General features: G+C 48.6%; 1 protein-coding gene and 1 long non-coding RNA gene across 15 annotated transcripts in view; one reads left to right on the plus strand and one right to left on the minus strand.

The window, feature by feature from the left end:
- RBM20 (RNA binding motif protein 20) overlaps positions 1-27,662 on the minus strand; it is a 199,105-nt gene that overhangs the window by 7,932 nt on the left and 163,511 nt on the right. For 9 of the 14 annotated variants that reach the window (XM_081541091.1, XM_081541081.1, XM_081541137.1 and 6 more), the window contains 6 exons: positions 26,622-26,753; positions 17,794-17,873; positions 15,289-15,937; positions 11,053-11,157; positions 8,812-9,472; positions 7,086-7,220 (listed from right to left, as the gene is read on the minus strand). In XM_081541091.1, coding sequence (XP_081397217.1) covers positions 7,086-7,220; positions 8,812-9,472; positions 11,053-11,157; positions 15,289-15,937; positions 17,794-17,873; positions 26,622-26,753 — 1,762 coding nt within the window. The remainder of the gene's footprint in view (positions 1-7,085; positions 7,221-8,811; positions 9,473-11,052; positions 11,158-15,288; positions 15,938-17,793; positions 17,874-26,621; positions 26,754-27,662) is intronic. The other 5 variants (XM_081541119.1, XM_081541109.1, XM_081541146.1 and 2 more) reach the window with 1 other exon arrangement.
- Positions 1,286-9,498, plus strand: LOC145526177 (uncharacterized). Its single transcript, XR_014068731.1, has 2 exons — positions 1,286-1,651; positions 7,532-9,498. It is a non-coding gene; the product is annotated as an uncharacterized LOC145526177 (long non-coding RNA).

Raw genomic sequence — 27,662 nt, forward strand, 5'->3', positions numbered from 1 at the left:
AAGAGCCCAGGTCTGAGAAGGGGCTAAGACTAGAGGCTAAGAATCTGTGTAGCCTGGGGAGAGCTGGCTGAATCCCTCCTGGGCCTTCTGATTGAGGCACCATCTAAAAAGCAGGGCTGAGGACCGCGGAGATCAGGACACACCGTGGAGCTAAAGGAGCAGGGCTGGCCACTCGGGACACCCGGACGCGCCGCCCCCCACTCCTGACCCCTCCCTATGTGCTTTGCTGCTGCGCATATGGTGAGTTCTGCTGCAGATGGGGGGATGGTCAGAGAGCTGGCCCCACTGGGTGTCAGGGAAAGTGGGGCTGGGAGCCACACACAAGGGCCAGGGCAGCTTCTCACAGAGAGGTGGACAGGCCAGGTCTCTGCCAAGGCCCTGCATGTGACCACAAGCCCAGGCCGTCCTTCCCTTTCCTTCTCCTGTCTCTAGAGACAGAGCTAAATGCATAGGAGACCCTGTCATAGAGGAGCAGCTTAGACTTCCAATTACAACCTTCCCCCCCCCACCCCCTACCCCCCTCCTATATCCGCTACCACCTCCCGCCTCATTTCACAAAAGCCTCTTATCAGGAAGGAAGGGCCTGGAGGAAGGAGGGAGACTGGGAGGCCTGCCTGCGGCCGCGTGTGTGTGTGTGTGTGTGTGTGTGTGTGTGTGTGTGTGTGTGTGTGTGTTGGGGTGGGGGGGTGGGGGGACTGGCCGTGTGTGTGTGTGTGTGTGTGTGTGTGTGTTGGGGTGGGGGGGTGGGCGGACTGGCCGTGTGTGTGTGTGTGTGTGTGTGTGTGTGTGTTGGGGTGGGGGGGTGGGGGGACTGGCCGTGTGTGTGTGTGTGTTGGGGTGGGGAGGTGGGGGGACTGGCCGTGTGTGTGTGTGTGTGTGTGTGTGTGTGTGTGTGTGTTGGGGTTGGGGGGGTGGACTGGCCGGCCAGTTCTAACGGCCACATAGCAAGCCTGACTGCCGTGCCCTCAGCAGTCTCCAGTGAGGCCCTTGGGTGAGGGGCCCAGTCGCCCTAGGGGAGGCCGAGCGTCCTCCCAACCTCATTGCAAAGGATGGGAACATGCTGGCTTTGCCTGTGGGTGGCCATCCCGCCCCTCCACCTCCCCCAGGCCCTGGCTGCTGCTGGCAAACAGAGCATTAAGCAAGGCCCGCCTTCCTCCTCTGTGCCTGCAAAATACTTCTCCCTTTTGCTGCTGCTCCACAGGGAGCAGAGGCCCCCATTGGACAAGAGAAGAGCAACCAGAAAAGGGGAAGCACCCCCACCCCCCACCCCGAGGCCAAGGGAGCAGATGCAGGCAGGGGATCAGAGCCTCTCCCCAAGAAGCCTTGGGTTTTCTGTGCAGATCCCAGGAGGCCTCCAGAATCTGCCACGTTTCCCAAAAGGCCTTCAAGTCCCTGTCCTGGGTGCCCCCAAAAGGGGTGCAGCTGCCTCAGAAGCCACCACAGAACGTGAAGCAGACCTGCACTTCCAGCTGTGCCCTATTTCAGCCCCAGCAGTGGGCATGGCTACCATCTGTAGTGCTCGGGGTGAGATTTCACTTGAACAAAGGCTTCTACTGCCAAAAAACAAAAAAGTTGGAAGCCACAGTATACTGGAGAGAAAATGGAATTTGTGGTCAGACCTAGCTCTTTGACTCACACTGTGTGACCTCAGGTATGTGTTGTTAATCTCTCTGAGATCAGTTTCCTTCTCTGTGAAACAGGAATAATAATACAATAAATGGTGTAATGGGGAAGCATATGTCATTTTGCCTAGGGCTCAACAAACATTAGTTCTTTATTAAACTGTTTATCAAAAAACAATAGCAGACATGTGTGAGGCTTTTCTCCACAGAGGGCTTCTGGCCCTCCAGCCTTTCACCAGAGCTGCCTGGAGAACCCGACTCCATGGCTGGGCAGCAGCTCTCTTCCCGGCCCTCGCCAGCCTCCAGGGCTACTCGGGCAGTACCAGGTGGTCAGAGACAGTGATGAGGAGGAAGAAGCTGGGGCAAGATCCCCAAATGCCTGGGAACTCACCCTTGAGTAACCAGGAGTTGCCCAGGCACTTAGAATGCCAAAACCGCCTCAGGACACCTCTGGAACGTGAGGGCCCGGGGAAGCACAGCGTGAAGAAAACACAGCCCCAGCCCCAGAGAGTTCTGCAGCAACCTGGTCCTCCCATTTTTCAGCCTCTATTAAGTACCATAATTAAAGTAACATCTGCCTTCTAATAATAGCTCCTGCCACCAGTAATTACAGCCCTGTCATCCCAGAACAGCCTGTGATGGGTGGAGAGGGGCAGCTTGTGTTTTGTAGGCTTCCCTTTGGTTCTGGGAAAAGCCCAGGCCTTGGCAGGCTCACACTGGCTGGGGTCACTCCGAGCTGGCCTGAAACCCACGGAGCTGCCCTTCCCCACCCCCATGCCCAGCCCAGCCCCTAAGCAGCAGGACTTTGCCCCACATCTCCTCCTCATTCCACCTCCCTGCACTCCACAGGGACCAAGTCTGAGGTGTCCCCACTCCCTAGAAAGTCTTTCTGCAGTAGTGACAGACCATGGAGGGTGAAGGGTTATGCACCTCCAGTGAGAGAAAGCAGAGTAGGTCTCAACAACTATTTCATAAATGAATAATGGTTTCCCTGGTGGCTCAGACAGTAAAGAATCTGCCTGCAATGCAGGAGACTGGGTTTAATCCCTGGGTCAAGAAGATCCCCTGGAGAAGGGAATGGCTAACCACTCCAGTATTCTTGCCTGGAGAATCTCATGGACAGAGGAGCCTGGCAGGCTACAGTCCATGAGGTCGCAAAGTCAGACGTGACTGAGTGACTTTGAGAGAGAAAGAAACAAATAATAACAATAGACAACTCGTAATAAGTACCTCCTATTGAAAGAGACTGAGACCTTACAAGTACTCATTCATCTAATCCTCAAAATAACCCTACACAGTAGGTGACTACTACCATCCCAGATTTACAGATGAAGAAAGCCAGGGAGAGAGGTTAAATCAGCAGCTCTTTGTCCCCCAGCCATCTGGGATTTGAACCCAGGGAGTCAGATTCCACATTCTGTGCTCTTAACCACTGCACCAAAATTGCCTTTCCTTACACCGTGCTGCCTGAATGGCAGGGCAGCCTGGTCTCCAGTTAGGACTCCCTCAGTTCTGACCTGAGTTTACTGTGTGCTTTCAGGCAATAAGGGGCTTTCAGCCACCCTGGTGGCTCAGCGGTAAAGAACCCACCTGCCAATGCGGGAGACTCAGGTTAGATCCCTGGGTTGGGAAGATCCCCTGGAGAAGGAAATGGAACCCACTCCAATGCTCTTGCCTGGGAAGTCCCATGGACAGGGGAGCCTGGCGGGCTATAGTCCATGGGGTCACAAAAGAATCGGACACGAGTTAGCAACTAAAAAACAAAAACAACTCTGGTAATAAGTCTCTGAGCTTCAGTTTCCTTACCTGGCAAATGCAGAAAATAGTATCATACGCCCCTCACCCCCACTGAGATCAAAGAAACAATAGGTCTCAAAGCTGATCAGAGACTATCATCAAGCATAAAAGTACAGTCTGTAATAGGACCAAACCAGAAAAACCCAAATGCCCATCAACAGCTGAATGAATAAACAAAATGTGATCTACCCATAACCACAGTGCAGTACTCAATGATAAACAGAAACCAATTATCCATACACCCAACAATTGGGACGAACCTCAGAATAACTACTGAGTGAAATAAACCAGGCAAAAAGAGTACATACTGTATGATTCCCTTTATAGAAAATTCTAGAATGCAAACTAATATTTAGTGACAGTAAAGAGGGCAGCGGTTATCTGGGGACTGGGGTTGGGAGGGAGAGGTAACAAAGGAGTATCAGGAAATACAGGGGCGATGAATATGTTCACTGCCTTGCTTGCAGTGATGGCTCACAGGTGTATATGTGTCAAAATTCAGGTTTTATGTGCACTTCATTAACCTCAATTATACCTCAATAGAGCTGTTTTAAAAAATAAAATGAGCTACCATTTTCCTCCAATAGGTTGGTAAAGATAAAAAACTGCTAAGATCCAAAGTTGGCAAAGATGTGGAGAAAATGTACTCTCATGTGAGCTAGTGCTGAACACTGGTATAATCTTTCTGGATAGCAATTTAGTGACTTATGAAAATTTGAAATGCAAATATACATGGACACCCCCCTCTCCCCTGGGCTAGTATGTTATCCTGCAGAAACACTGGTTCACACACAAAGGTGACAGCACGGGCGGAAGGCGGCTGAGCGCACAGGCGGTGTGAGCATTGTGCTAGGAGTCAGAGTGCTGGGGTTTGAATCCTGACTCCAGTCTGGGCTGTTCATTAGCTCTGTAACCCTGCATCTCATCCTGAATCTCTGGTGGCTCAGCAGTAAAGAAACTGCCTAAAATACAGGAGACATGGGTTTGATCCCTGGGTTGGGAAGATCCCCTGAAGGAGGAAATGGCAACCCACTCCAGTATTCTTGCTGGGAAATCCCATGGACAGAGGAGCCTGGCAGGCTACAGTTCGTGGGGGTGCAAGAGTCAGGCATGATGTAGCAACTAAACCACCACCATCTCATTTCTTACCTGTAAAATAGGGATGAAAATATTACCAACCCCACAGGTGTTTTGAGAGTTCAATGGTAAATGAAAAAAATAAAAGTCTAACTTTTATAGTGTTTTAATTAAAATTTTTAATTTTTGATAAATAATGTTACTTTGTACTTTTTCACTTATATTGTTCTTTTATTCTTAGCTGCTTAAAATTTCTAACATTGGATACCTTATATTACAATCCTTAGAAGTAGATACATAAGAGAAAGGCATTATTGATTTTAAAGATAGGAAAACAGGAATAGGTTTGTGAAATAGTATACCTGACAGGAAAAACATTTCCTGATAAGAAAAACAAGTCTCTTTGCTCTGGCTCCCAGGGAAGTACATTGAAATATATAATACTTTTAGAATGTAAGCATATACTCTGTAGAAATATGTGAAATGTTTGGTTATTGATAAGTGCTAAACTATGATGGAAATCATATTCTACATAGTATTGTTGTCAATCTAATTTTTAATGGAAAAAAAATTAGACATTCTGAATGTTCACCAGTAGACAGATGGATTGGTAATGTATGGTGCAGCTTTTAAGATAAAATATTGGCAGGAGTTAAGAAGAATGCATTCGATGTGAAGAGAGCTCTAAGATTCACTGTTAAGATATAAAAGCAAACTGCATAACATTATGTGTATAGTTTGATCCTGTTTTTGTGGGAGACAAACTCTCCATGGGTGTGACTGTGGTGACCTTCGGAGAGGGGGAGAGACTGGAGAGAAGAGAGACAACATGCAATGTTTACTTTATATGGGTTACAAATTTGTTATAATAATCTTTCACACTTTTTATAATAAAAATAAAAATAAGAGATGAATTACAAAGTAGCAGAATTTATTCTTCATTTCTGCTTGTGTATGTCATATAGATTCCACGTTCCTGGATGCCAAGAGACTTGTGTTCCACTGCTCAGTGCCCCTGCCCCGAGTGCCTCACACAGTGCCACAATATCCAGGAAGGGCTGCTGACTGGCTGGCACCTTTTTCCTGAAAGACAGCCTTTGCAACTATTTTCCAGAACCCAGGGCCTTGTTGCAATCATCTTAGTTCATTCTAAGGTCAGTACATATTTCCATTTTTTTTAAATTTTTGTCCTGAGGCATGCTGGATGCTATGTAGCAAACTCCTTCTTCTTCTTTTTCTGAAAGGAAGTTTGCTCTTTGCATCTGACTAAATGGCACACTGGAGGATAGAAAAAAATAAGGGATTTTTATACAGCAGATGAAAAGGAGAAAAGAAAACTTGATGGAAAGGGTGAGCCTCCGTGCTGACTAACTCCTTTGGGGCTCATCGACTTGTTAATGAAGGACCTGCTATGCTGTGCTTAGTCATGTCCGACTCTTTGCGACCCCATGGACTGTAGCACCAGGCTCCTCTGTCCATGGGGATTCTCCAGGTAAAAGCACTGGAGTCGGTTGCCATGTCTTCCCCCAGGGGATCTTCCCAACCCAGGGATCGAACCCAGGTCTCCTACATTGTAGGCGAATTCTTTACCGTCTGAGCCACTAGGGAAGCTCATAAATACTAAAGTGGGTAGCTTATCCCTTCTCCAGGGGATCTTCCCAACCCAGGGATCGAACTCAGGTCTCCCACATTGCAGGTGGATTCTTTACCAGCTGAGCCACCAGCTCATAAGTACCAGAGTGGGTAGCCTGTCCCTTCTCCAGGGGAACTTCCCAACCTAGGAATTGAACCAGGGTCTCCTGCGTTGCAGGCGGATTTTTACCAGCTGAGCTCCCAGGGAAGCCGAAGGTCCTGCTGTAACTGGAAAAAAAATTCCTGGTTATGACTTGTCTGAGGACATGCAGTCACCAACATGGGAAGGACAGGAACCCCCTCTATCAACTATAGAGTGCATGCTCGGTTGCTCAGTCATGTCCGACTCTTTGCAACCCCATGGACTGTCCATGGGATTTTCCTGTCAAGAATACTGGATCGGGTTGCCATTTCCTCCTCCAGGGGATCTTCCCGATCTAGGGATCGAACCCACATCTCCTGCATTTCTTGCATTGGCTGGTGGATTCTTTTACCTCTGAGCCACCTGGGAAGTCCCCTAAACACAGTCTATTCCGTATCATTGCCTCAGAGAAGCTAGTTCCTCAAAGAAGAAAAAAAAAACAGTGTTGTTTGGAGAAGCGCCGGGGCCAGGAGGGCATTTCTGTTGACTCTGTGGCGGCTGGTGGGCCGCCACTACCCTAGCTGAATAAGGGCTGTGTGGTTAGGAATGAAACATTTCCTGACAGGAAAAACAAGTCTCTTTGCTCTGGCTCCCAGGGCAGTGCCGTTCAAAGTCTGGCCCCATGAGCTATCTTGGTCTGCTATGGGAGACTGAAATTGCAAGAAACTTTAAAGCAGTAGGTTAATCTGGGTGATTGCATCAGACATTAATACTACAACAAAATGACAAACAGCCTTCTCAAACTCTTAGACATTATTACAGAACTATTGTCTCTTGGAACTGAATTCTCAGGAAGGACTGAGTATCTCACCCACCTAGAGGAATGCTAAGTTCACTGAACACATCCTCTGGTTCCCAGGAAGGCAAAGAAAGGGGCTGTTTCAGCTCCACTTCAGCATCTTCTGGTGATCTCTCGTCCAGAGATTTCATTTCTGAGTACCTGGAGTTTTCTGCAAAACATTAGCCGGGACAGAATACCAATGACACACAACCTGCCTCCAAGAATCCTTGCAATTCTGTTCCTTGCACTGTGTGATGGGAAATGGTCCTGGGGCTGCTTAATAACATGAGACTAGGGCCAGGGCTGCTAATTAGAACCAAAGTGCTAGTATAAAGAGCTTCTTTGGCTGCCAAAAGAACGCCACACACAAGAAAACTTGGCGAATCTTTGCATTGGCTCTGTGGGGGATGGGCCTCTGATGCCTTCGGTTGGAATGATCCACCCCTGTGCCCCTGATTCAGTATCACTCCATCTCTGCAGGCAGAAGAATCACTGAAGTGCAAAAATTGTGCTGACGTCCACAGGAGCACCGAGGCGGGCAGAAGAGGTGATGCCATTCTCACCCCAAGCCTGTCGAGCAGTGTTATTAAATATGAACTCCAAACACTGGGGAAGCTAATGAGCCGTGAACACCAGTGCATGTCAAGACCTATACTACAAAACAGAGGAGGTTCAATCCGAGCAAGGTGAATGGCACTCGCTCCTCCTTTATTCTTGCCTTCTCTAGACACAGCCCAGACCTCAGCATTGCTCTAGCAACAAGGCAGCTCACGGCAGAGTTTCCACGGCGGCTCAGATCCACACAGGTGAAAAACAGCTCAGGTCAGCTTGACATGGAGGGAAGCCCAGACCACCCGCTCACCTACCAGCTTGTGCCAACCACAGAGCACTGGGATGAAATGTTTATTTTTAAGCCCTTCCTCTCTATTTTCTGCCCTGGACTCTCATCCCCACTTCCTTCAAACTCTGAAATGCCACAGGCTTTCTGCAAAATGAATTTCTAGCTATTTTCATTGGGAGAACATGGAGGGCCACGCCTCCCCCCTCCCCCCACAGCTCTTGATGGATCTTAGTTTCCACTTGGCAGAGAGGACTGGGCTTAGCCTATTTTAAACTCTGTCTTCATGATGTCATAGTGCCAGGCACAGACACAACATCACCTCCAATGGAGGTGGAGAAGATCCCGAGACAAGTCTGGTTTCACCATCAGACCCTGGAGAAAAGTGGGTCTGAGGTGGTGAGAAGGTAAACCAGCCAGGCTCCTTCGTGAGCCCATCATTCTGCCCTCTGCCCATTCCTTTCTCTCCTTTCTTGCCCTCTGAAGCTCTGCCCCCTCACTCAGGCCTCACAGAAGTAACGGCCTGGGTGGTCCTCTGTGGCGCAGGCAAGAGAGGCTGCTTGCTGATCCCCAGGAACCAAAGCTCCTTTGATAACCCCAAACACTTGCTAATTTAGTTGTCAGAGTTCATCTGGGCTCCTGTTGAGGCAAAGAAATACGTCCCATCTGAGTCTGCTTTTCGGAAAACGTGTGGTCTCCTATCCAACGTCCCCTACCTAAAAGCTAAGAGCTAACCACTGCCTCAAAGCTCTAGCAGTTTAACCAGGCTTTTCAGCTTGCCTCCTGCACTAGCTTTCACACTGGCTGAACCCTGACTTCTGTTGGTGCCAGCCTGCACTTGCCCACACACTGCTCCAGGGAAGCAGTGGTCGGATCAACCCAACCGCACAGAGAAAAAGGGAGGAAAAAGGGAGGTAGTTACCCGGGGTCGACGCTCCTTGGCAAGCCTGGCTTTGGAGGTCCGTTTCGGTGGCGGGGCCAGCTTTCTCCTCCAGGGGACTGCCTTCACCAGCCCCATCTTCGGGGGTCCCCCTGGCCTTGCAGTCATCGAGAAACGGGCCAGGCTGCCAGGCCCTCTCCTCTGCTGGCTTGGGGGAAGACATTTGCAGAAGTGGAGGGGCCAGACGAACATCTGAGCTCTCTCCTCCCTTTGCGGGCTTCTCGTAGCAATCTGAGCCCTCCAGGGAAAGGCCTGTCTCGCATTCAGCTGGCTTCGGCTCAGCATCCAGATTTAGGCCAGGCATCTCCACGTCCATGTCACTGGGACAGCTCGTGGAAGCAGAAGGCAGTTCTTCGGGTGACTTGAGCCTGATTTCCGCAGCCCCGTTCCCGATGGTCTTGACTTCCTCCTTGGTGAAACCTTCGGTGAAGTCCAGGTCTAAGGCAGTCGTCACACAGGGACATATTTCTGCACAGATTTTGTCCTTCTGGTCTATGGGCACAATCTCCTCCAGTTCTGGGATGTCCGGTTCCATGATAAAATCTTCTTCCTCCCCTACCTCATCCACTGTCACCAGCTCCTCCATGTTTGTGGGGTACCAGCTCTCACCCTCAGCCTCACTTCCACTCTCCGAATCCTGCTCCTGAATAAAAATGTGGATGGAGGTCAGAGGGTGGCTGAGGCCTGGTTTCTTAGTATTTAACCAGAAGAGGGTGCAAAATCTTGACCATAAGGACCCCTCAAACCAGAAAGATGGTATGTAATCTTACTGCTACCTGGGTAATTAGGAGCTGTAAACCATTCAATCTCTCATCACTGATTTATCCCTACAATGGGCCTCAAAATAGCACAGGAGTTGGAGTAAGCCCTTAATACTTAACTCACCAAGTGGCACAAAGAATCTCAGCTCCTGGTACATAACAGGTGCTCAATAAACAGATTGGGGTTTTTTGTTTGTTTTTAGCTGTGGGTAGCTTACATTTTTATTTGGTATTATGGCTTAGAGGTTCTTCTATACATCTCTACCATAACTCTACCATAACTATTAACGCCCATGTAGGATTCCCGTCAAAGTTATTTAGCCTACTTCCTATCGTGAAGCACTCTATGGTGGTGCTTAGCCACTCAGTTGCATCTGACTCTTTGCGACCCCACAGACTATAGCCGATGGGATTCTCCAGGCAATAACACCGGAGTGGGTAGCCATTCTCTTCTCCAGAGGATCTTTCTGACCCCGGGATCAAACCCTGGGTCTCCTGCATTGCAGACAGATTCTTTAACATCTGAGCCACCAGAGAAGCTCCACATACTTCTTATTAATAGATAATAATCTCTGCTCATCTTTTTATGATTAATTTCTAGAAATTGTATTTTTTTAAGTTTTGAGATAGTTTTTGAATGAATGAGTAAGTTATAAGCTCTAAATGCATCAACTTGCTAGAACTATCTCCTTGCATGCAGGGCATCACTAAATGTAACTGCAGCGAAGTCCTTAAAAGATCCTCCCAAACACCCTCTTCCAGCAAGGGTACAATCCTCCATGGCCACAGTTTACACTTGGCTCCTCCCGAGACTTTCCCCTCACGTCCCCAGCAGCCCAGGGGCCCAGCAGCCAGATTTAGGAGATCAGCTTCCAGCCAGCGATACTCATCTCTCTGCCTCTTCCGACTGGAAAGGCACGAAGCTGGCCACGCTCCAAGGACGTTTCTTTTTGCTGTGGCAGCCCCAGCCCTGTGACTGGGTTTTTCATTTTAATTCAGTAAAATAATCTTTACAAGCACAGTAGATGTTTGGTTAATCCCAGCATCAGGGCCTACTGAGGTCAAGTCCCCAGCCTGAGTACCCAAAGCCCCCTTCTGCCTGCAGCCCCTCCCCAGGACCTGCCTATTTTGGGAGTCTGGATCTGTAGCCTGGAGCCTTTTGCAGGCACATGCTTTCTTTTATGAGCACAGCCAAGTTACTGAAGATGGAGACAGAGCCCAGGCAGATGGTAAAGATCTCTTCAATAAAGACTGTGCAAAGATCCCAGGTGAAGCCATTACTCCAGAAAGTGCTGGCTTCATTCAGGGACCCACTGGTGGGGTCTCAGACACATGCCATGCAGCAAGCAGGTCATCCCCAGGCAGCATGGGAAGGCCTATGACTTGGGGAAGCCTGTGACTTGGTGGCCCAGAGCCGTTGTGCCAATGTGGCTACACTGCCAGCCTCTGGCACAAACTTTACCTTCCTTGCCCTTCTGTTTTCTGTATCGGAGGACTCTGTTTCCTTTTCTTGTCTGCCCACTGATGGGGGACTCTCTTCCATGCTATCCTGTTCCTCTTTTCCAGCCTTAGCAAAGTAAGCACAGAACAAACCAAATCAATAGTGAACAATGACAGAGGGCATACCAGGAGAAAAAGAACATTATTGAGAACAGCTAATGATGTCAGATGTGTTTCACACACATCACTTCCTTTATCCTCACAAAATCCCTTGGAGGCAGGTGCTCTTATCATCTCCTTTTTATAGATGGGGACACTGAGGCTCAGAGAGGTTAAGTAACTTGCTCGAGGTCACACAGACAAATGGAGGCAGAGAGATGTTTCACTAATGTTTTCCCTGAGGACTTTAGGGAGACAGAAATCCCTGGCAAATTGGATACTTTTTGCAGCCATGATATCTGTAGACAGTGAGGGTGAATAAAGGGGACAAGAGGAATCTGACCCTGGGGTTTATAACCATCATGGTGACGTCTCACCAGCAGATCTGTATTAGCCATAAAAAATCACTTCCAGGCCACTTATGGTTAGGAAGGGTGTTGTCACTCAATCAGGGCCCCCTCACCTCACTTTTGACTTATCTCTGTCCTAGAGTTATCGCCCCAGCTAGCAATCCCTTCCCTCCTTCCTTCCTCCCATCCCTTCCCTCAGATTAAGTCCCTCATGCTAGCGCTCATGTCTGGGAAACTGAACAACTGAAAGCAGATGTTTGCCTTGAGAATTCGGGTCTCTGACCCGCCTTTAAAACAGGGGTCAGCCAACTCCCATCCTCAAGCCAAATCTGACCCAGAGCTGCTTTTCTGTGCAGTCTGTGAACTAACAACGCTTCTCACATCTTTAAACAGTTGAATGCTAAATAATGATACAAGTACCTACATAATATCCTCAATTTGGCCTACTTGCCCACATGGTCGAAAATAATTACTCTCTGTTTTTTTGTAGAAAAACATTTGCCAACCCCCATTTTAGAAGCTTGAGGAGGATATTCTCCCATGACTTAAAACTTTGGCCACCAAAGCAATGAGTGTTCCCGGATGTTCTTGGGAGCAAGCTGCATTTTCTCGACAACCCTGGCTGAGGTTGGCTCAAAGTAAACCACTCTCGCTCTGATTTCTTACGAGCAGACACACCTCTCTTTGCTGACAAGGAGCCAGCCCGGCTGGGAGCCCAGGGCTGACGGGTTTAACTAGTTATGACCAGACAGGGAAAGACAGTGGAAATCCTCAAGTCTTTGCTCTTTCCAGTGTTTGCAGCAGAATCTCTGCTCTAGCCTTCTGAGCTGACCTGAGCTCAAAGCAGCTCCAAATGCCTTTTCAGCCCTCAGAACCCAGAGCTTCTACCCACAGGGGGCCACTTTTCTTTAGTTTGTCTTCCTGAATAAATTACCCACTGCCCTCCCTTGTCAAAATAAACAGCCCGTACCCTTCCCAGGAAGTTTCCTGCAGCCACACATCCAGATCAACACAGTAAAGAGACTCCCTCCAGTTCTAGCTGAGAGAGGCAGGGACAGCCCGGCCAGAAGGACCCCCTGCCCTTCGTCCCTGCAGGCAAAGGAGACACCACGGTGCATTTCAGGGCATCCCTAGACCTGGGACCATTTCCAGGTGACAGCAACTTATGGGAAACACACAAAGGCAACCAATGCACTCCTGCCCCCTCCCCCCAATCCCCACCCACCAGCTCAGGGAGCAAAGTATTAGGTCCCAACTGTTGCAGGCAGCGCTGTCACCACTAAACCACCTACTAACTGGTCTCCCCCTTCCGCTCAGCAGCCTCCTCTCAAGTGTGTGCTCCCCAAGGCCCTCGGGAATGATGATTCCAAAATGTAAAAATGATTACCTGAATGCTTCATTTCCTTCCCCTAGACCTTAGGATAAAGACAATACTCCTCAACCTGCCTATAAGGCTCTGCATGATGCAGTCCCTCATTGACACATCAGCCTCACCTCCCATCATTCTATCCCTGGCTCTTGCTGCTCCAGCAACACTGGTCTCGGCCACAGGGCCTTTGCACATGATATTCCCTCTGTCTGTTCTCCTTCCTTTTGACCCAGTAAATACCCACCATTCCTTTCAATCTCAACAGGCACATCCTAACCTAGGAAAACCTCTGGTTTGTTAAAGGCACTAATAGCACTGCATCCTCCACCTCCTCAGCACTTAACACTCATACTCATCTGTTCATTGAAGGAATTATTTGATGAGCATGTTTTTCATGAGACCATGAGCTCCATGCAATCAAGAGTCATTTTAGCTTTGACTCACAACTGCAGCCCTAGTGCTAGATGCTCCATGAATATGAGAATGGAGACTAGTAGGAGAGGGTGAAGGGAGTAACAAGTATACACCTGCCACCCAGCATGCATGGGTCTCTATCTAGGCTTTGAACTGAGCATGAGTTCTTTTGATATTTCTCTCTCCTGTGGATTGTTTATACTGGGGGCCGTATTCTGGGGACCCCTGGGGCTCCACCTGACCTACAGACATGTTTTCTTTTACACAGTTTCTAAAACATGGGAAATTTCATACAGATATCTGCATCTGGACTTTGGTCTTGCTCTAAGAAAAGGGAAATCAGACAGCACAGGGTATGTGTGCCTGAATGGCAGCCATAGAATGGAACTGAGAAGTGGCTGACCCAATATACAGGCACCTCCTCCTTGGTCCACCACGTTCCCAGCTCTTCTCCCTGGCTTCAGTCATGCTACCTGGTCTGTGTCACTTGCCTGGTTTCCCTGCTGTAGGCATCTGGGTCTGTAAACCTTGGTGCCCCTGCCGGGAAAGTGGAGGAGAGCCTCTTTCCCATGTTGCCCTATTCACTGCCTTGTCTTCCTTTTTTCTTTTGGTCTCATGGTCAAGGCAGAGCTTCGTGTCTGGCTGTGGCTTCCTGCAAACACTGAGCAGCGCATACAATGGCTTTGCCAGCAATGGGCACTCCCTCCAGACTCTCCCAGGGTTTCCCATGAGCACAATCTTGTTAAAGTCTTACAGCAGCCTGTGATCACACCCATTTCACAAATGAGAAAACTGAGGCCAAAAAGAACAGGGTGTGACCTAGTTCTCAGAAGCCAGGCTTCTGCCTCCAGAGTCTGGACTCAATCATTCATTCCTTTTACAAATACTTATTGAACGCCCACTCTGTGCCAAACCCTAATCCAGGAACTGGGGTGGGGGGGGTACTGGCAGTGATACAAATTCATGCCCTCATTGAGCTCACAAGGGGGTGGCCAAGAATAAACTTTGGAGATTGTGACAACGAGTAAAGACACAGGAGCTGAGGAGGGAGCCATGTGGATGTCAGCAGGGGAGGGGCTCCCAGGCAGGGGAATGCCATACTAAGGCCCTGTGGTGGGAGGTACCTGGCATATCATAAGAAAGGCAGGGACCCTGTCCTTAGCCTTTATTCCCCAAGTTCAGTTGCTGCCTGTTCTTTGGCTCCTGGGGCAACCCTATGGGTTCTAGGCTGTTCTCAAGATGGTGATGAGAGTTTAACATTAGTGGGTCACAAGGAGGACTGAAGTCCTGCAGCAGATGGTGAGGCCTGGATGAGGCATTTGGGTGGAAGATGCCAGCCAACTGCTGAGCGTTTTTATTCCAATAGAAGGAAAACACTATGTCTGGAGAAACACACCAAGCCCTGGGCACCCAGTATAATTTAGTGGGTGGTGGTGGCTTCTCCTTTACCACCTCTCATCAAAGCCCAACACTGGTGGATGCTTTTGGCAGGAGAAAGGACGGAGCAGACCAAAGGTCTAATCTACCCTGGCAGAGTGTGTGTGTGCAAACACCTCAGGGCCACTCCACCCTGGACAAACAGACGAAATCCAACAGAAGGCCTCTGCATCAAGTCCTTGCCGAACTTCCAGTAAAGGCAGGAGGGTGCCGTGGGACTTGGAGCCAGATCACCTGGGTATCATTCTAGTTCCACCATTTCCTGACTGTGTGTCCTTGGGCAACTAACTTAAGCTCTCTGGGCCTCAGCTGCCTCATCCACAGTAATGACAGTATTATTACTAGTATTTCTTCCTAGGGTTACTGGGGGGGATTAAATGAGTGGAGATAACACGCTTAGCACAGTGCCTGGCACAGAGTACAGATTTAGTAAGCATTTCATTCATTCCATAAATGTTCATTATCCTTATTAGTCTTCTCCCCTGGGACCTGCCTCTCCTTACCTGGGGGAAAGGGATTCCATCCTTACCTCATTCTCTACCATCCTTTCTTTTCTGTCATCAGCTCCTTCTTGGTCTCGATCAGGTCTCTTGGCTCTGTTTTTCTCACTCTGTTTGGACTTGGTGCCCTTGGGCTCCAACCCGTCTTCCCTCCCGGAGTCGTCGGCGTGGGGGTGCCTGCCTTCTCGCAGCCTGGCCTCATCTTTCCTCCTGGACCTCCCCGGGGCATCCTGCTGCGGCTTCAGGTACTTGTCCGATTTGCCCTTGGACTCTTTCCGGTGGTAGCCGTCTTCTCGGCTTTTGTAGCCCGACGCCGAGTGGAGCGGGTTGGGGGACCCAGACCTCGGGTGCTTTTCTCTGTAGCTCCTCCCCGCTTCCAGTCGCTCGTCTAACTCGGCTTTGTCTAGTTGCCGGGGGTAGTGCTTGCGATCATGTGTCCACGTGTCCGTCCTGTCCCTCTTGTCCTCCCCGTTCTCCCTCCATGGCGCTGGGCCTCGCTCTTCCTCCCTCCTGGCGTAGGGAGAGTGCTCCCACGAGTCCCGGCCATTGCCCCAGTCGGCCCGGGATGGGCCCGGGGGGCTGTGAGAAGAGCTGCAGGAGGTGAAGCTCGGAGTGTGGGACCTTGGGGAGAGCGACCGGCTCACTGGACTTCGAGATCGTGGCCTTTCTGGGCCGTACCTGTGAGGGGGGGCAAAGGAGCCGCTTTAGAATCTGTGGCACCTGCAGGTCCCCCCACACTGGCCAGATACACCCCATCTCTGCAATAGAGGCACGGTGCACGAGACCCCACCCGGCCATGCGCTCTTAGCACCACTGCGCAGAGCGCCCAGAGTGGTCCAGGAGCAAGCTCCGCCTCCCCCCACGCTTAGGGAGGGATTTTCCCTGGGCGCAATGCTGGCTGCCCTCTGCTTCTTTCCTCATAATGCTCCTGGGAATGGGGATGAATAATTGGGCTGGTTTGGCTCAGCCACATCTCCTCTTGGAAATGAGCTACACTCAGGGAGCAGGAGACTGTCCCGGGGAGCGGAGTGGACTTTGGGGTCAGGCCAGGTTGCTCTGGTGCAGCCTGGTGGGAGAGGCTGCCTAACCTGGGGTTCAGTCAGCTGACCTCTTGACTAGGAGACTGAAGTCACCCCTACACCCGGCCTCCACTGAAATAAAGGCCGCCTCTTGGCCTCCATTTTTCTAGGAAGGCATTTGGGGTTGGAAGAGTCCTTAGAGCTCTGACCTGCTCATGTATCAGATGATAAAACAGAAATCCAGAAAAGGACCCGAGCCTACCTAGGGTTCAGAGCAAGACTTCCTGGTCACCTGCCCTTGGGACTCTACCACAGAATTGCAGGGGCATGCTGTGGCTTCACATGCGTCTTAGCCACAATATTTGAAACAAACAAAAATCCCAACCCTGAACAGCTGCAAACAAAGATACACACATACACACACACACACACACGGTTATTATTAAGCAGGTCAGTTGAGTCATCCACCCAATATTCTAAAAGGATGGGGAACTTCCATTTGGTTTCCAAATACAGGAAAACCACGCAGTCCTCACTGAACGGGGGCAAGAGATGTGGCTCCCTGGGACCAGCTTTGACCTCCTCTGGGGATACAGCCTGGGCTGGGCCCTCTGCAGTAAGGTTAGGGCGCCTCCTGCGGCAGCTCTGGGTAAAAACCACAGAATGAGCAGGCCAGCTGCCGCTCCTGCGGTTCTGCACAGTGGCCTCGGCAGGGACTGTCTTCACTCTGCAGGGTGGTGACAGTGGTGAACTTGCAGCCTCAGCCTGGCAGTCACAACTTCAGTCGGGAGAAATGAGTTGGAACACTGAATGCACTCAATGTTGAGTGAGTGACCAGTCAAGTCACAGACATTTCTGCACCTACATTCAGCTCAAGAAAAATCAGGGGTTGTCTCTAAACAGAAGACATACACATACACATACCACACTCACAGCCCACATACACCCACACCACACATATCATGCAAACACACACACAGACCCCATAGATATAGGTATACCACACATACAACACACATACACCCACTCCGCACACACACACCAGATACCACACACAACACTCTATACATCAAACACACATATAATACACACAATACAACCATATAACTCAAACAAAATACACACACTGCACATAAACATACATACATACAACATACCACATACACAATACAACCACACAACACACAGCAAACACAACACACATACACCACGCACACTTTAAGGCTGTTTTAGCAGAGTGTACCCTTGCCCCTAAGAGTCATATATCAGCAGACCCTCTCCTATATGCCTTTACAACAAAGGAGGAAGCTGAGCATCTTGCATTTTTCTGAGGTTTAACCTGAGTACTCTACTGGACTTGCGTATTCCATCGGACACAAAGAAGTGCAGTGCCCAGAAAAAGCTGATGGACAGGATGAGGCAAGGGCAGGGCACAGAATGACTCAAGCGCCCCTAAGAAAGGGGAGGATGTTCCAACGACCCAGAATCTGCCCTGAGACCAAGGCTGGGCCTCACCTTTCTGCTTCCCGGAACATGTCCCTCTCCCTCTGGGAATGGATGTCCTGGATGATGGCGGCCACGGTCTTCCCAGGTTTCTAGGCAAAGTCAGAGGGTCACTGTCAGACCTGAGAAGGCCTTGCAAACACCAGAGGGAAGCAGCTAGGACTTGGGTTCATTGCCCCACCCACCAAAGGGTGAAAAAAGCCTTCTTAGGGAGAGAAAGTTTAATCCAGAGGATGACAAGTATGAACATAATACTGAACAGTACGGGGCTGAGTGGTCCAGGGCACACAGCATCCATTAAGCCAGGAAGGAAGACATCTGAGGCTCACTATCCACGTGCGGGGGGAAAGCAGCATTGGTTACTACCCACCTCCCACCTCCCTCCAGAATAAAGGAAAATATCTAATATGTGAAAGGAACACAAGGAAAGAGGGAGGGAGGGGAGGAGGGAGAGAAAGAGGCGTTACAACTTAGAAAGAGACTTGAAGATCAGAGAATGCAGCCCCCAGATTTTACATCTGAGGAAACTGAGACCCAGAGACATCAAGGCAGAGTTCTGCCTGGCACAGCTCCAGTCACCAGCCATGCTGTGTTCTAGGGTGACCCCTGGAGTTGCGTTGGGTTAAGGAACACATTTACAGACTTGGTTAGGACTTGACAACCGGCAGTTTAACTCCAAGGTCCTTTCCACGCCCCCGCGCTTCCAGCAGCTCCTGACTGCAGCGTGGTTCTTTAGTGGGTCATTTAGTGCTAAATGGAAATCTGCAAGGTGGGCAGTGCAGGCTGTGAGCCAGGTTTCACAGTTGAGGATACAAGCACCCAAGGCTCCACCCTTCCAGAAGTCACCATATGGTGACTATGCCAGGACAGGACCAACCCCAGCTCCCAAATCCCAACCAAAGCCCTTTCTGAAAGCCAGAGTGGACAAACAGTAAGAAAACAATAAAAATAAATGGTTAAAAATGAAATTCCTGAGCACAGAAGGATGGAAGCATTTTGCAAAAGACTATATAGAATTCATCCATTCAATTAAAATGGATGGAGCAGGGTAAATTTATGCTTTGTGATTTATATCTCCCAAATTGTGTTGTTGTTCAATCGCTAAGTCATGTCCAACTCTTTGCAACCCCATGGACTGCATCACACCAGCCTCCTCTGTCCTCCACTATCTCCTGGAGTTTGCTCAAATTCACGTCCACCGAATCGCAGATGCTATCTAACCATCTCATCCTCTGCCGTCCCTATAATACTGATGTTTAAAAAAGACTTAAAAGCCCTCAGTCTATATGTCAATTTTTGACAAAGAATTTTCTTAGGAAATGTAATAAACTGTTCTTTATATCCTTATTTTTTTCCCCTATATGTTGAGTTGGTCAAAAAGTGTGTTTAAACCCAAATGAACTTTTTGGCCAACCCAACAGTTAACAAAGGATCATGAAATCTTGGAGCCTATATGGACGTCAGGTATCATCAAACACCTCATCTTATAGGTGTGAGATCCAGGGCCAAAGATACGAAGTGAGCTTCATGACGAGCTGGGTGCATAGCCACTGATCTGTGTTACTGCTGCCATTGAGGGCTGTGCTGAGGAATAATAAAGGGAGGAGAGAATTAAGGAGGAGCCTCCTGTGGTTTCAGAGGAGAGGTCAGAGCTAGGACTTAGGGAAGGGATGTAAAATGTTCAAGCCAGGGAAGGATCGCTTGTCAACTGGAAACACAAGAGCAGAGAAGAGAAGTCAGTGATCACTACCACTGTGGTTATGAAGGAGGAGGGGGAGGTCAAGAGCCAGACCATCCCTATTCAATAAAACGCCCAGGAACTAGCACAGGTCAGGATACCCACCTGAGAGCAGGCCTCGCAGTTTTGGCAAATGATCCCTTTCATCTGACCGTAACTATAAAGGTGGCCCCTCTATAAGCCTACGGAAGTGTCACCTATGAGTAACCAGATCTCCCAGGCCCTGCACAGCCAACCAGCACCCTAACTGCTTAGACTGGACCAGAAGCAGCAACTCAAGGCCAAGCAAGGGAAGGAGCTGGGGCTGTGGGCCTGCATGGAAAAGAAGGCTCCTGCCAGGTGCCTCCTTCCACCCCACTGCAGACCACCTGTCCTCCTGCCTGGGTTGTTGGTAGAGAAGGTTGATCTGAACCCACTGAGTGGTCTTCTTCCTGCCTGTCCCCATCTCGGACCACAAAGTGAAAGTTGCCTCCTGCATCATCACAGGAGAGGCCACCCTGGGATGGCTGGTCCTTAGGAGACGCACAGCATCACTGTCTCCACTTGGGCCAGCCTGAGAAAGCTCGTGAGAGCCATCAAGACCAAGAGCAGGGATGTGGGACAAGATCTGCTGGCACCAGGCAGGCCCAAATCTGTCCTCACCCTGCCAAGCTGGAGCAGCCGAAGGTTAATGAATGTGCCCCTACACAGGGTGAAATGTACCATGGCAATTTTTCAGAACATCCAAATTCCCTGAGGAGGCTGGATCAGGGACTTCCTGTAGCAAAAAGAGTCCCCAGGGTCCCCAACACCTTTCTTCTGCCCTCTGGAACCTCAGGTCCTTGTGACTGTCCTTCTAGTCTGGACCCAGAAAAACCTGTCGTGAGAGGAGGGGCCTGGTCAGGGAGCAAACTGAGGTTCTGTAGGTTACCCAGGGCTACAGAGGGGTGGGCTTGAGACCCACAGGGAGGGAAAGGTCAGGCCAGTGTCACAGCCAGAGGCGTTCTAGGAGCTCTTGGACCCTACTGACCTCCATCATCACAGACAACAGCCCCTCGGGCCCTCCTCTTTCTTTCTGGATGCCTTGCCGATGAGGGGACAGAGCTGGCCAGTCAGGCACCACAGATAAAAACATCCTCTATGGCCCAATGCAATCCCCTGGGGGTCAGAGAGGTGCTTCTAGAGTTCTCTGGAGGCTAGAAGAGCCTCTTCTGGGCTTAAATATTTCCTTGTCCTTATTTTCTCAGCCACAGAACAGCTTTGTGAGGCCAGCATCCGCTAAATTTGCTTTTATTCAGGTGGCATAGCTGGGTGAAGCAGGGAATGGGCTTGTTGACCAGCAGTAGCAAGGGGCCCCTCATGCCACAATGACTGGCTGGAGAGATGGAGGGATGGGCTGCAGAGAAAGGCCACGACAATCTGCAAATACTATATGCTGGAGATGGCGGTCACAGGCACCGTGACTCCCCGCTCTGAGGACCGGAGGTCAGTTCCTCTATTTTAAGTGATAATTCCAAACTGTTGGCACTCTCTGGCCTGACACTCTGCCAGCTGCCATCTGTAAAGGAGTCAGAAGTGGCCAAAGGCTTTCAAATAACAGAATCAACTTTTCACAACTCTTAAGAAAATCCTCTCTCAACCTTCCTCTTCAGGCCTGGCTTCATTATCTTGTGGTTAAAGGTATAAAGGAAGCAGGTAAAAGAAAAATATAATCACTGCAGAGGAGTGGAAAAAAGAGGACGGAGTAGGTGTGTGACGATGTCTGGATATACCTTTTTATTGTATAATACTTCAAACACACACAGAAGTGGACAGGATGGTATGTTAACACACACACATCCCAATGGTGAATCCATTTCCACTGTCAACCAGCCCCCAGGGGACCATTTACAATGCTCTCTGTAGACACATCTTGCTGCTTTAAGGCAAGAGTGAGATCCCAAGCCCCATACATTCCCGGGGAAGTATGATTTCACAGGGAGTCCCTGCGGATGGAGAATCTCTACCCAGGAAGAGCAGCCCAGCCCTGCTGCCAGCTGGCAGGGTCACCTGGGGTCATGGCTTGTTGCCTGTGGGAGACTCACCTTCTCCACCTATAATGGTGAGATAATGAGGCCCACCTGGCATCCACTGAGAGCCTTCGGGCAGAGAGCGCTGTCCTGATAAAGGCCACGGAGTGCTGGGCCAGCATAAAAGAAGCCGCTAGAGAGTTTTGTGCCTCCTGACCCCTTCTTGGCTGTTTCATTTGTCTCAAGAGCCTTAAGAAGATGCTGACACCTTTGCAGATGAGCCCTGAACTTGTCAGAGCCACATACTGTCACAGCATCCCTGATTATTTCTGTATCACTGTGCTTCCAGGCCCTACATCTCTTCTCGACCACCTCCTGCCCGGAAGCCCCTACTCTGTTTAGTTGCCTCATCCTTCAAGGCTCTACTCAGGAATCTCTCCCTTCTTGACACAACCAAGTCATACTGTCTTTTGCCACTGATCTTCTAGGAACTTGGAATGGATGCACTCAGGTTTAAATCATGAGATTAGCTTCTCTGCCCAGTGAGATAGCAAACTTTCCCCCAAGTGAGGACCTTTCTCATGTTCACTGTAGCTCTTGGCACCACATCTTGCACGGAAAAGACCCTCAGTCATCATTTGCTGGTTTATTCTCCTTAGCCAAGAGATCATGGATCACTCACAAGACTGCTTCCCAGGGCCAAAGACCATCTCTGTGGGTAGGAGGCTGGCAAGACCAATGGCTCTGAAAACAGGCCCACTGTTCCCAAACCACCTGGGAGCCTCAGTCCCACCCCAATCTACCTGATGAGAGTCTCTGGGGAAGAGGAATTGAAAACTTCCCTGACAGTTCTCTGATGGAGTGACTGGAGCACACAGTTTTAAACTATTGCAGATTCCCTTCTGCACGTGAGATGCTATGATTCTGGAGAAGTATCTACAGAATAATCAGTCTTCTCATGCAGGTCTGCAGGAAGGGAAACACTCATTTTTTATCATTCCTTCAGATTTTCTCACTCATTTCACACGTTTGTAGGACACCTATTGTGTGAAAGTTTCTGTCCCAAATGTCCTGAGGAATAGAATCTCAGCCACAAACAGTGAGACAAGATTACCGGCATGAGGAAATATTTGAGAGGAGAGGAGAAATGCCTTAAAAAAAAACTCTCCTTCTTCCTCCTCCACTTTGTCTGGTGAGCAAAAGGTAAAATTACAGGAGAAACACCAATCAAAATCTCCCCCACCTCTGCAAGCCCTGGCGGGACCCCACGTGGTGGCCCTTTGGCCCAGAGACACATATGGACACAGTGCTTTGCTGTCTGCATCCCCAGGAACCATCCCCTGTCTCCAACCTGCTCCCAGGATGCAGCAGGTGACATGGTCTGACCACAGCACAGCTACAGGGATTGGCTCAGGGAAGTGCATGTATCAGAGGGACTTCCTCGGTACCACCAGGAAAAACTCTGGCTTTTTCTTGGTGAAGGAAAATGGGAGGCTGAGGAGCCAAAGGTGCTGGAGTCACTGAAGCCATCACGCCACCTAGAGGAGAGAGCTGGGGTCTGTCAGGGGCCATCCCAGGGAGACCCCAACAACAAGGCCAAGGGAACAGAAAGCAGAGCAGACAGAAACTGAGTCCTAATGATAGCACTTGGGTCCTGAATCCAGCCATGCCTGCAACCCAGGGCTACTCTTGTTTTTTTTCAGTTCCATGAGCCAATAAATTCTTTTATTTACATTAGCCAGTATGCTTTAATGGAGATAAATTTCTGTCACTTGCAGAGAAAGTCCAAGCTGATTCATGTCAACATGGGGACCATAATACACCCGTTACTATGTAATTGAAACATGCTCGAAAATGCTTTCACGTAGAGGCAGTGTGACTACTTGGGGAGCACAAAATCCTCGCTAAAGGTCAGGAACAATGTGTTCTGGCCACTTAGAGTGTGCTACAAGGACCAGAAACATTGACATCTCCCGGGAGCTTGTGAGAAATGCAGAATCACAGCCCTGCCCCAGACCTACTGAATCAGAAATTTCAACAAGATCCACAAGTCATGTGTATGCACGGTGAAGTTCGAGAAGCTCTGTTAGAATACTATCTCTGCTGCTTAATGACGGGATGACTGTAAGCAAATTATCTGATTTCTCTCTTTTTTTTTCACATGGACAATGGAGATCATAAAAACACAATATGGAGATGCATACAAAGTGCAAAACCAAAACAATTCTACGATACAATCATGACTCTTCCAGTAACTATGATCTTGGGCCAGTTATTAAACTTCTATGAGGCTGTTTCCTTGTCTGTAGACCTGATAATAATACCTATCCAACAAGACTGATGTCAGGATCACAGTAGATAATGTCTTAAAGTGCTTGGCACATTACTTGACCCAGGACTCAATTAAAGGTACATATTCTCATTATTATTGTTGTACTATTTTAATTACTGTTATTATCCACCCTACACACGTCACAGGGGAGGGTGATTGTGAGACTCAAAGAGACCACGTATGAAAAAAATAATGCTTAAAACAAAAGAACACAAGGTATAGTCCTTTACTGATCTGGAAACTGAGGTTCACAGAGGTTAAGCAATTTGTCCAAGGTCATCAAAGCAGGAGGGAGAGGCTAGGCTGGTGCTACCAGCCTCCAATCTGGTGCAGGTCACATGGTTGTTAATGGTTCTATGTTTCTGTGCTCTTCCTCCCACAAGCCTGTGAGCTCCTTACAGACTTGCTACCCCCATATTCATGGCCCAGTTCCCACTCACAATGAGCACTCAGCGAACATTAGCTGAATGCAAACTTTGATCATCTGACCCATTTAACCCATAGTTTTTGCACCACCACAAAAGACCTCCCTTGATAAGGGACCTCGGTGCCTTGGTACTTTAAGAAGCAGAGTACTGCAGTTAATCCTAACTAGAGCCTTATGACAATATCTCATTTGGAGACCAAAGCTCCACTGAGAATTCAGTGCAGAAATTCAATTCTAGCCCCCAGGGCAGACTCAGGGAGAACAAGAACTTTGGGTACAGAATGGGGCAGGATCTTTTACTTGTCTGAGAAAAGCAACAGGCTTTCATGAGCCAAGAAAAAAATGCCAGGTTCCGCCTGAAGCTGAATTGTTGGCAAAGGAACTTTAGAAGCAATAATGCAAGCAAAGCAGAATCAGGACTTTGGCAACTGGTCGATGTATCACCAATCTACATATGTAGACTTGTCAGAATGCTAGTCCTAGCTAGAAACAGCTGCTGCTAAGCCTTTGTGTTCTGACTTGAGCCTTGAAGGCTGAATAAGGGCTGCAAGTCTTGAACAACAAGGACTCTCAGTAAATGTGGAATGAGCTGAAGTGAACCGGAAAATCCCTATTAAATAGGACAGTAGAAAGTACAAAATACAAAGTTAGATTTAACCACAAATATGGCATTAATTACAACAAATCCAAATGGACTCAGTGCTCCAATCAAGAGAACTCCTGCAAACCAATAGGAAGATACAATCCAAAACAAATGCATGGGCAAATGACTTAGAAATTTGCCACCAGAGAAGATCTAAGTGGAATAACCAACAAACACATGCGAAATTGCTCAGCCTCAATTAATACGGAAAATAAAAATAAAGCAATGATAAACCATCACACTCTTCCCCAGAGGGGCAAAAAATTAAAAAGTTGGACAAGACGAAGTACTGGCAAAAAGGGGAGGTGATGAAAACTCTCAGATACTACTAGTAGGAACGCTATCATCTAGCAAAGTTGAGGGTAAGCATGCTTGGTGATCCAGCAATTCTACTTCTAGTTATGTAGTTCCCCTAATTACACACTCATGTACATGGGTACTGAAATAACATGTTTGAAAATGTTCATAGTCACAGCACTGTCCCTACTACCCTAAAACTGGAAATAACCCAAATGTCTATCAACAGTGGACTGGATAAATAAATCTATACTCATACAATGGAAATTTACATAGCTGTGAAAATAGACACACCCAACATAGATGGCATAATGTTGAATGAAAGAATACAGTATGATTCCATTCACAAAAAACTCAAAAATAGGAAAAAACTAAACTACAGTGTTAAGGAAGGCATGGAGAGGAAGTAAATAATAAACGGAAAAGCAAGGAAATGATTATCTTTAGAGTCAGGAAAGTGGAGAGAAGGGTTAAACATAAAAATGGACTCATGGGAGCTTCTGGGTGCTGTCTGTGTGCTATTTCTTGACTTTGGTGGTGGTTTTATGGGGTTTACGGAAGTTCACCATCATTACTTTTTCAGCTGTACAATACAAAATTAGTATTTTTTTTTTTGTTATACTTTACAACAACACAAAAAAGAAAAGAAAAAAGAAAGGTAGAACAAGCTAAAACAAAGATAAAAGCCCTATCTGGAATGATCTCAGTTCAATCCTGAGTTTGGACAATGGCCAACTCAGTCATGTGCTGCTTAGAAGAATTTCTATGGACCTTAAGGAATAAATAGGGGCTTCCCTGGTGGCTCAGCTGGTAAAGAATCCGCCTGCAATATGGGAGACCTGGGTTCCATCCCTGGGTTGGGAAGAGCCCCTGGAGAAGGGAACAGCTACTGACTCCAGTATTCTGGCCTGGAGAATTCCATGGACTGTTAAGTCCATGGGGTTGCAAAGAGTTGGACATGGCTGAGCGACTTTCACTTAAGGCATAAATACAGAGGATGGAGGAAAGAATAAAAGATCAAGAGGTGACAGAGGATGAAAAAGTAACTGAATACCTGTCTGAGTAGAGAAGGAGGTTATATTCAGAGGTTTATGCCTGGAACTCTAACCTCTGAAAAAGCAACCACCTTTCCCTCTTGCTTTATCTTTTAAGACTTCCCTTAAAATCGTTCTCAGGTCCCAGGTAGGTAGCCATCCTGTCTCAAGCACCCCTTTGCATCCTGTCCTTACCTCAATGAGCACATTTCTTGCCATGTTAGAATGGGTTTGCCTTCCCATGCGATATCCTCAAAGGCAGTGGATACTTTTTGGATCTTTTCCTTTGTCTCCTTCCCACCAGCACTCAAGCCAGTGGCTGACAAGGAGACACTCAGCTGATGTTTGCTGAACAACTGAACAAAGGAGAGGGTGCTTTACCTTCAGCTGCAATTCCTTGTATCTCTTGGACATCCGAATGAGCAATTTCTCACCATTGATCATGGCAGATTTTTCTTGGTAATACTGGACCATGGCCTGGGCAGCCTCTGTGTAAGCCATCTCTAAAAAGGCCTAGGAAAGAAAGGAGGAACAGACATTGGACTTGACTTGAATGATCTTAAAGGAAATTCCATACAAGGTGTGACTCCATGTATATAAAGTTCAAGAACAGGCAGAACAAATTGGTAAAAGTTAGAGTTGAGTTTCCCTTGGGGTTGGGGGTGGATATTGACTAGGAAGGGAAATGAGGAGACCTTCTCGGGTTCTGGAAATGTTCTCTATCTGTACTTGCACAGTAATCCTTAGTGGGTCAGATGGTAAAGAACCCACCTGCAATGCAGGAGACCTGGGTTTGATCCCTGGGTTGAGAAGATCCCCTGGAGGAGGACACGGCAGCTCATTCCAGTATTCATGCCTGGAGAATCCCATGGACAGAGAAGCCTGACAGGCTACAATCCATGGGCTTGTAAGAGTCGGACACAACTTAATGACTAAACCACCACCAACACATGTAAAAGGGCTTCTCTGATGGCTCAGCGGTAAAGAATCTGCCTGTAATACAGGAGACACAGGAGATGTGGGTTTGATCCCTGGGTGGGGAAGATCCACTGGAGAAGGAAATGGCAACCCACTCCAGTAGTCTTGCCTGAAAAAATCCCATAGATAGAGGAGCCTGGTGGGCTACAGTTTAACAGACTGCAAAGGGTTGGATGCAACTGAGTACACACATGTAAAAAATTAATGGAGTGGTACACTTAAGACTGAGGCCTCCCCGGGGGCTCAGACAGTAAAGAATCTGCCTGCAATGCAAGAGACCCAGGTTCGATCCTTGTGTTAGGAAGATCCCCTGGAGAAAGGAATGGCCACCCACCCCAGTATTCTTGCCTGGAGAATCCCATGGACAACGGAGCCTAGCAGGCTACAGTCCATGGGGTGACGAAGAGTCAGACATGACTGAGCGACTAAGCACTCACACACATT

The sequence above is a fragment of the Giraffa tippelskirchi genome, chromosome 2 (genome assembly GCF_054371585.1).
Source record: "Giraffa tippelskirchi isolate mGirTip1 chromosome 2, T2T-mGirTip1v1.2.pri, whole genome shotgun sequence".
Taxonomy (NCBI): Eukaryota; Metazoa; Chordata; class Mammalia; order Artiodactyla; family Giraffidae; genus Giraffa; species Giraffa tippelskirchi.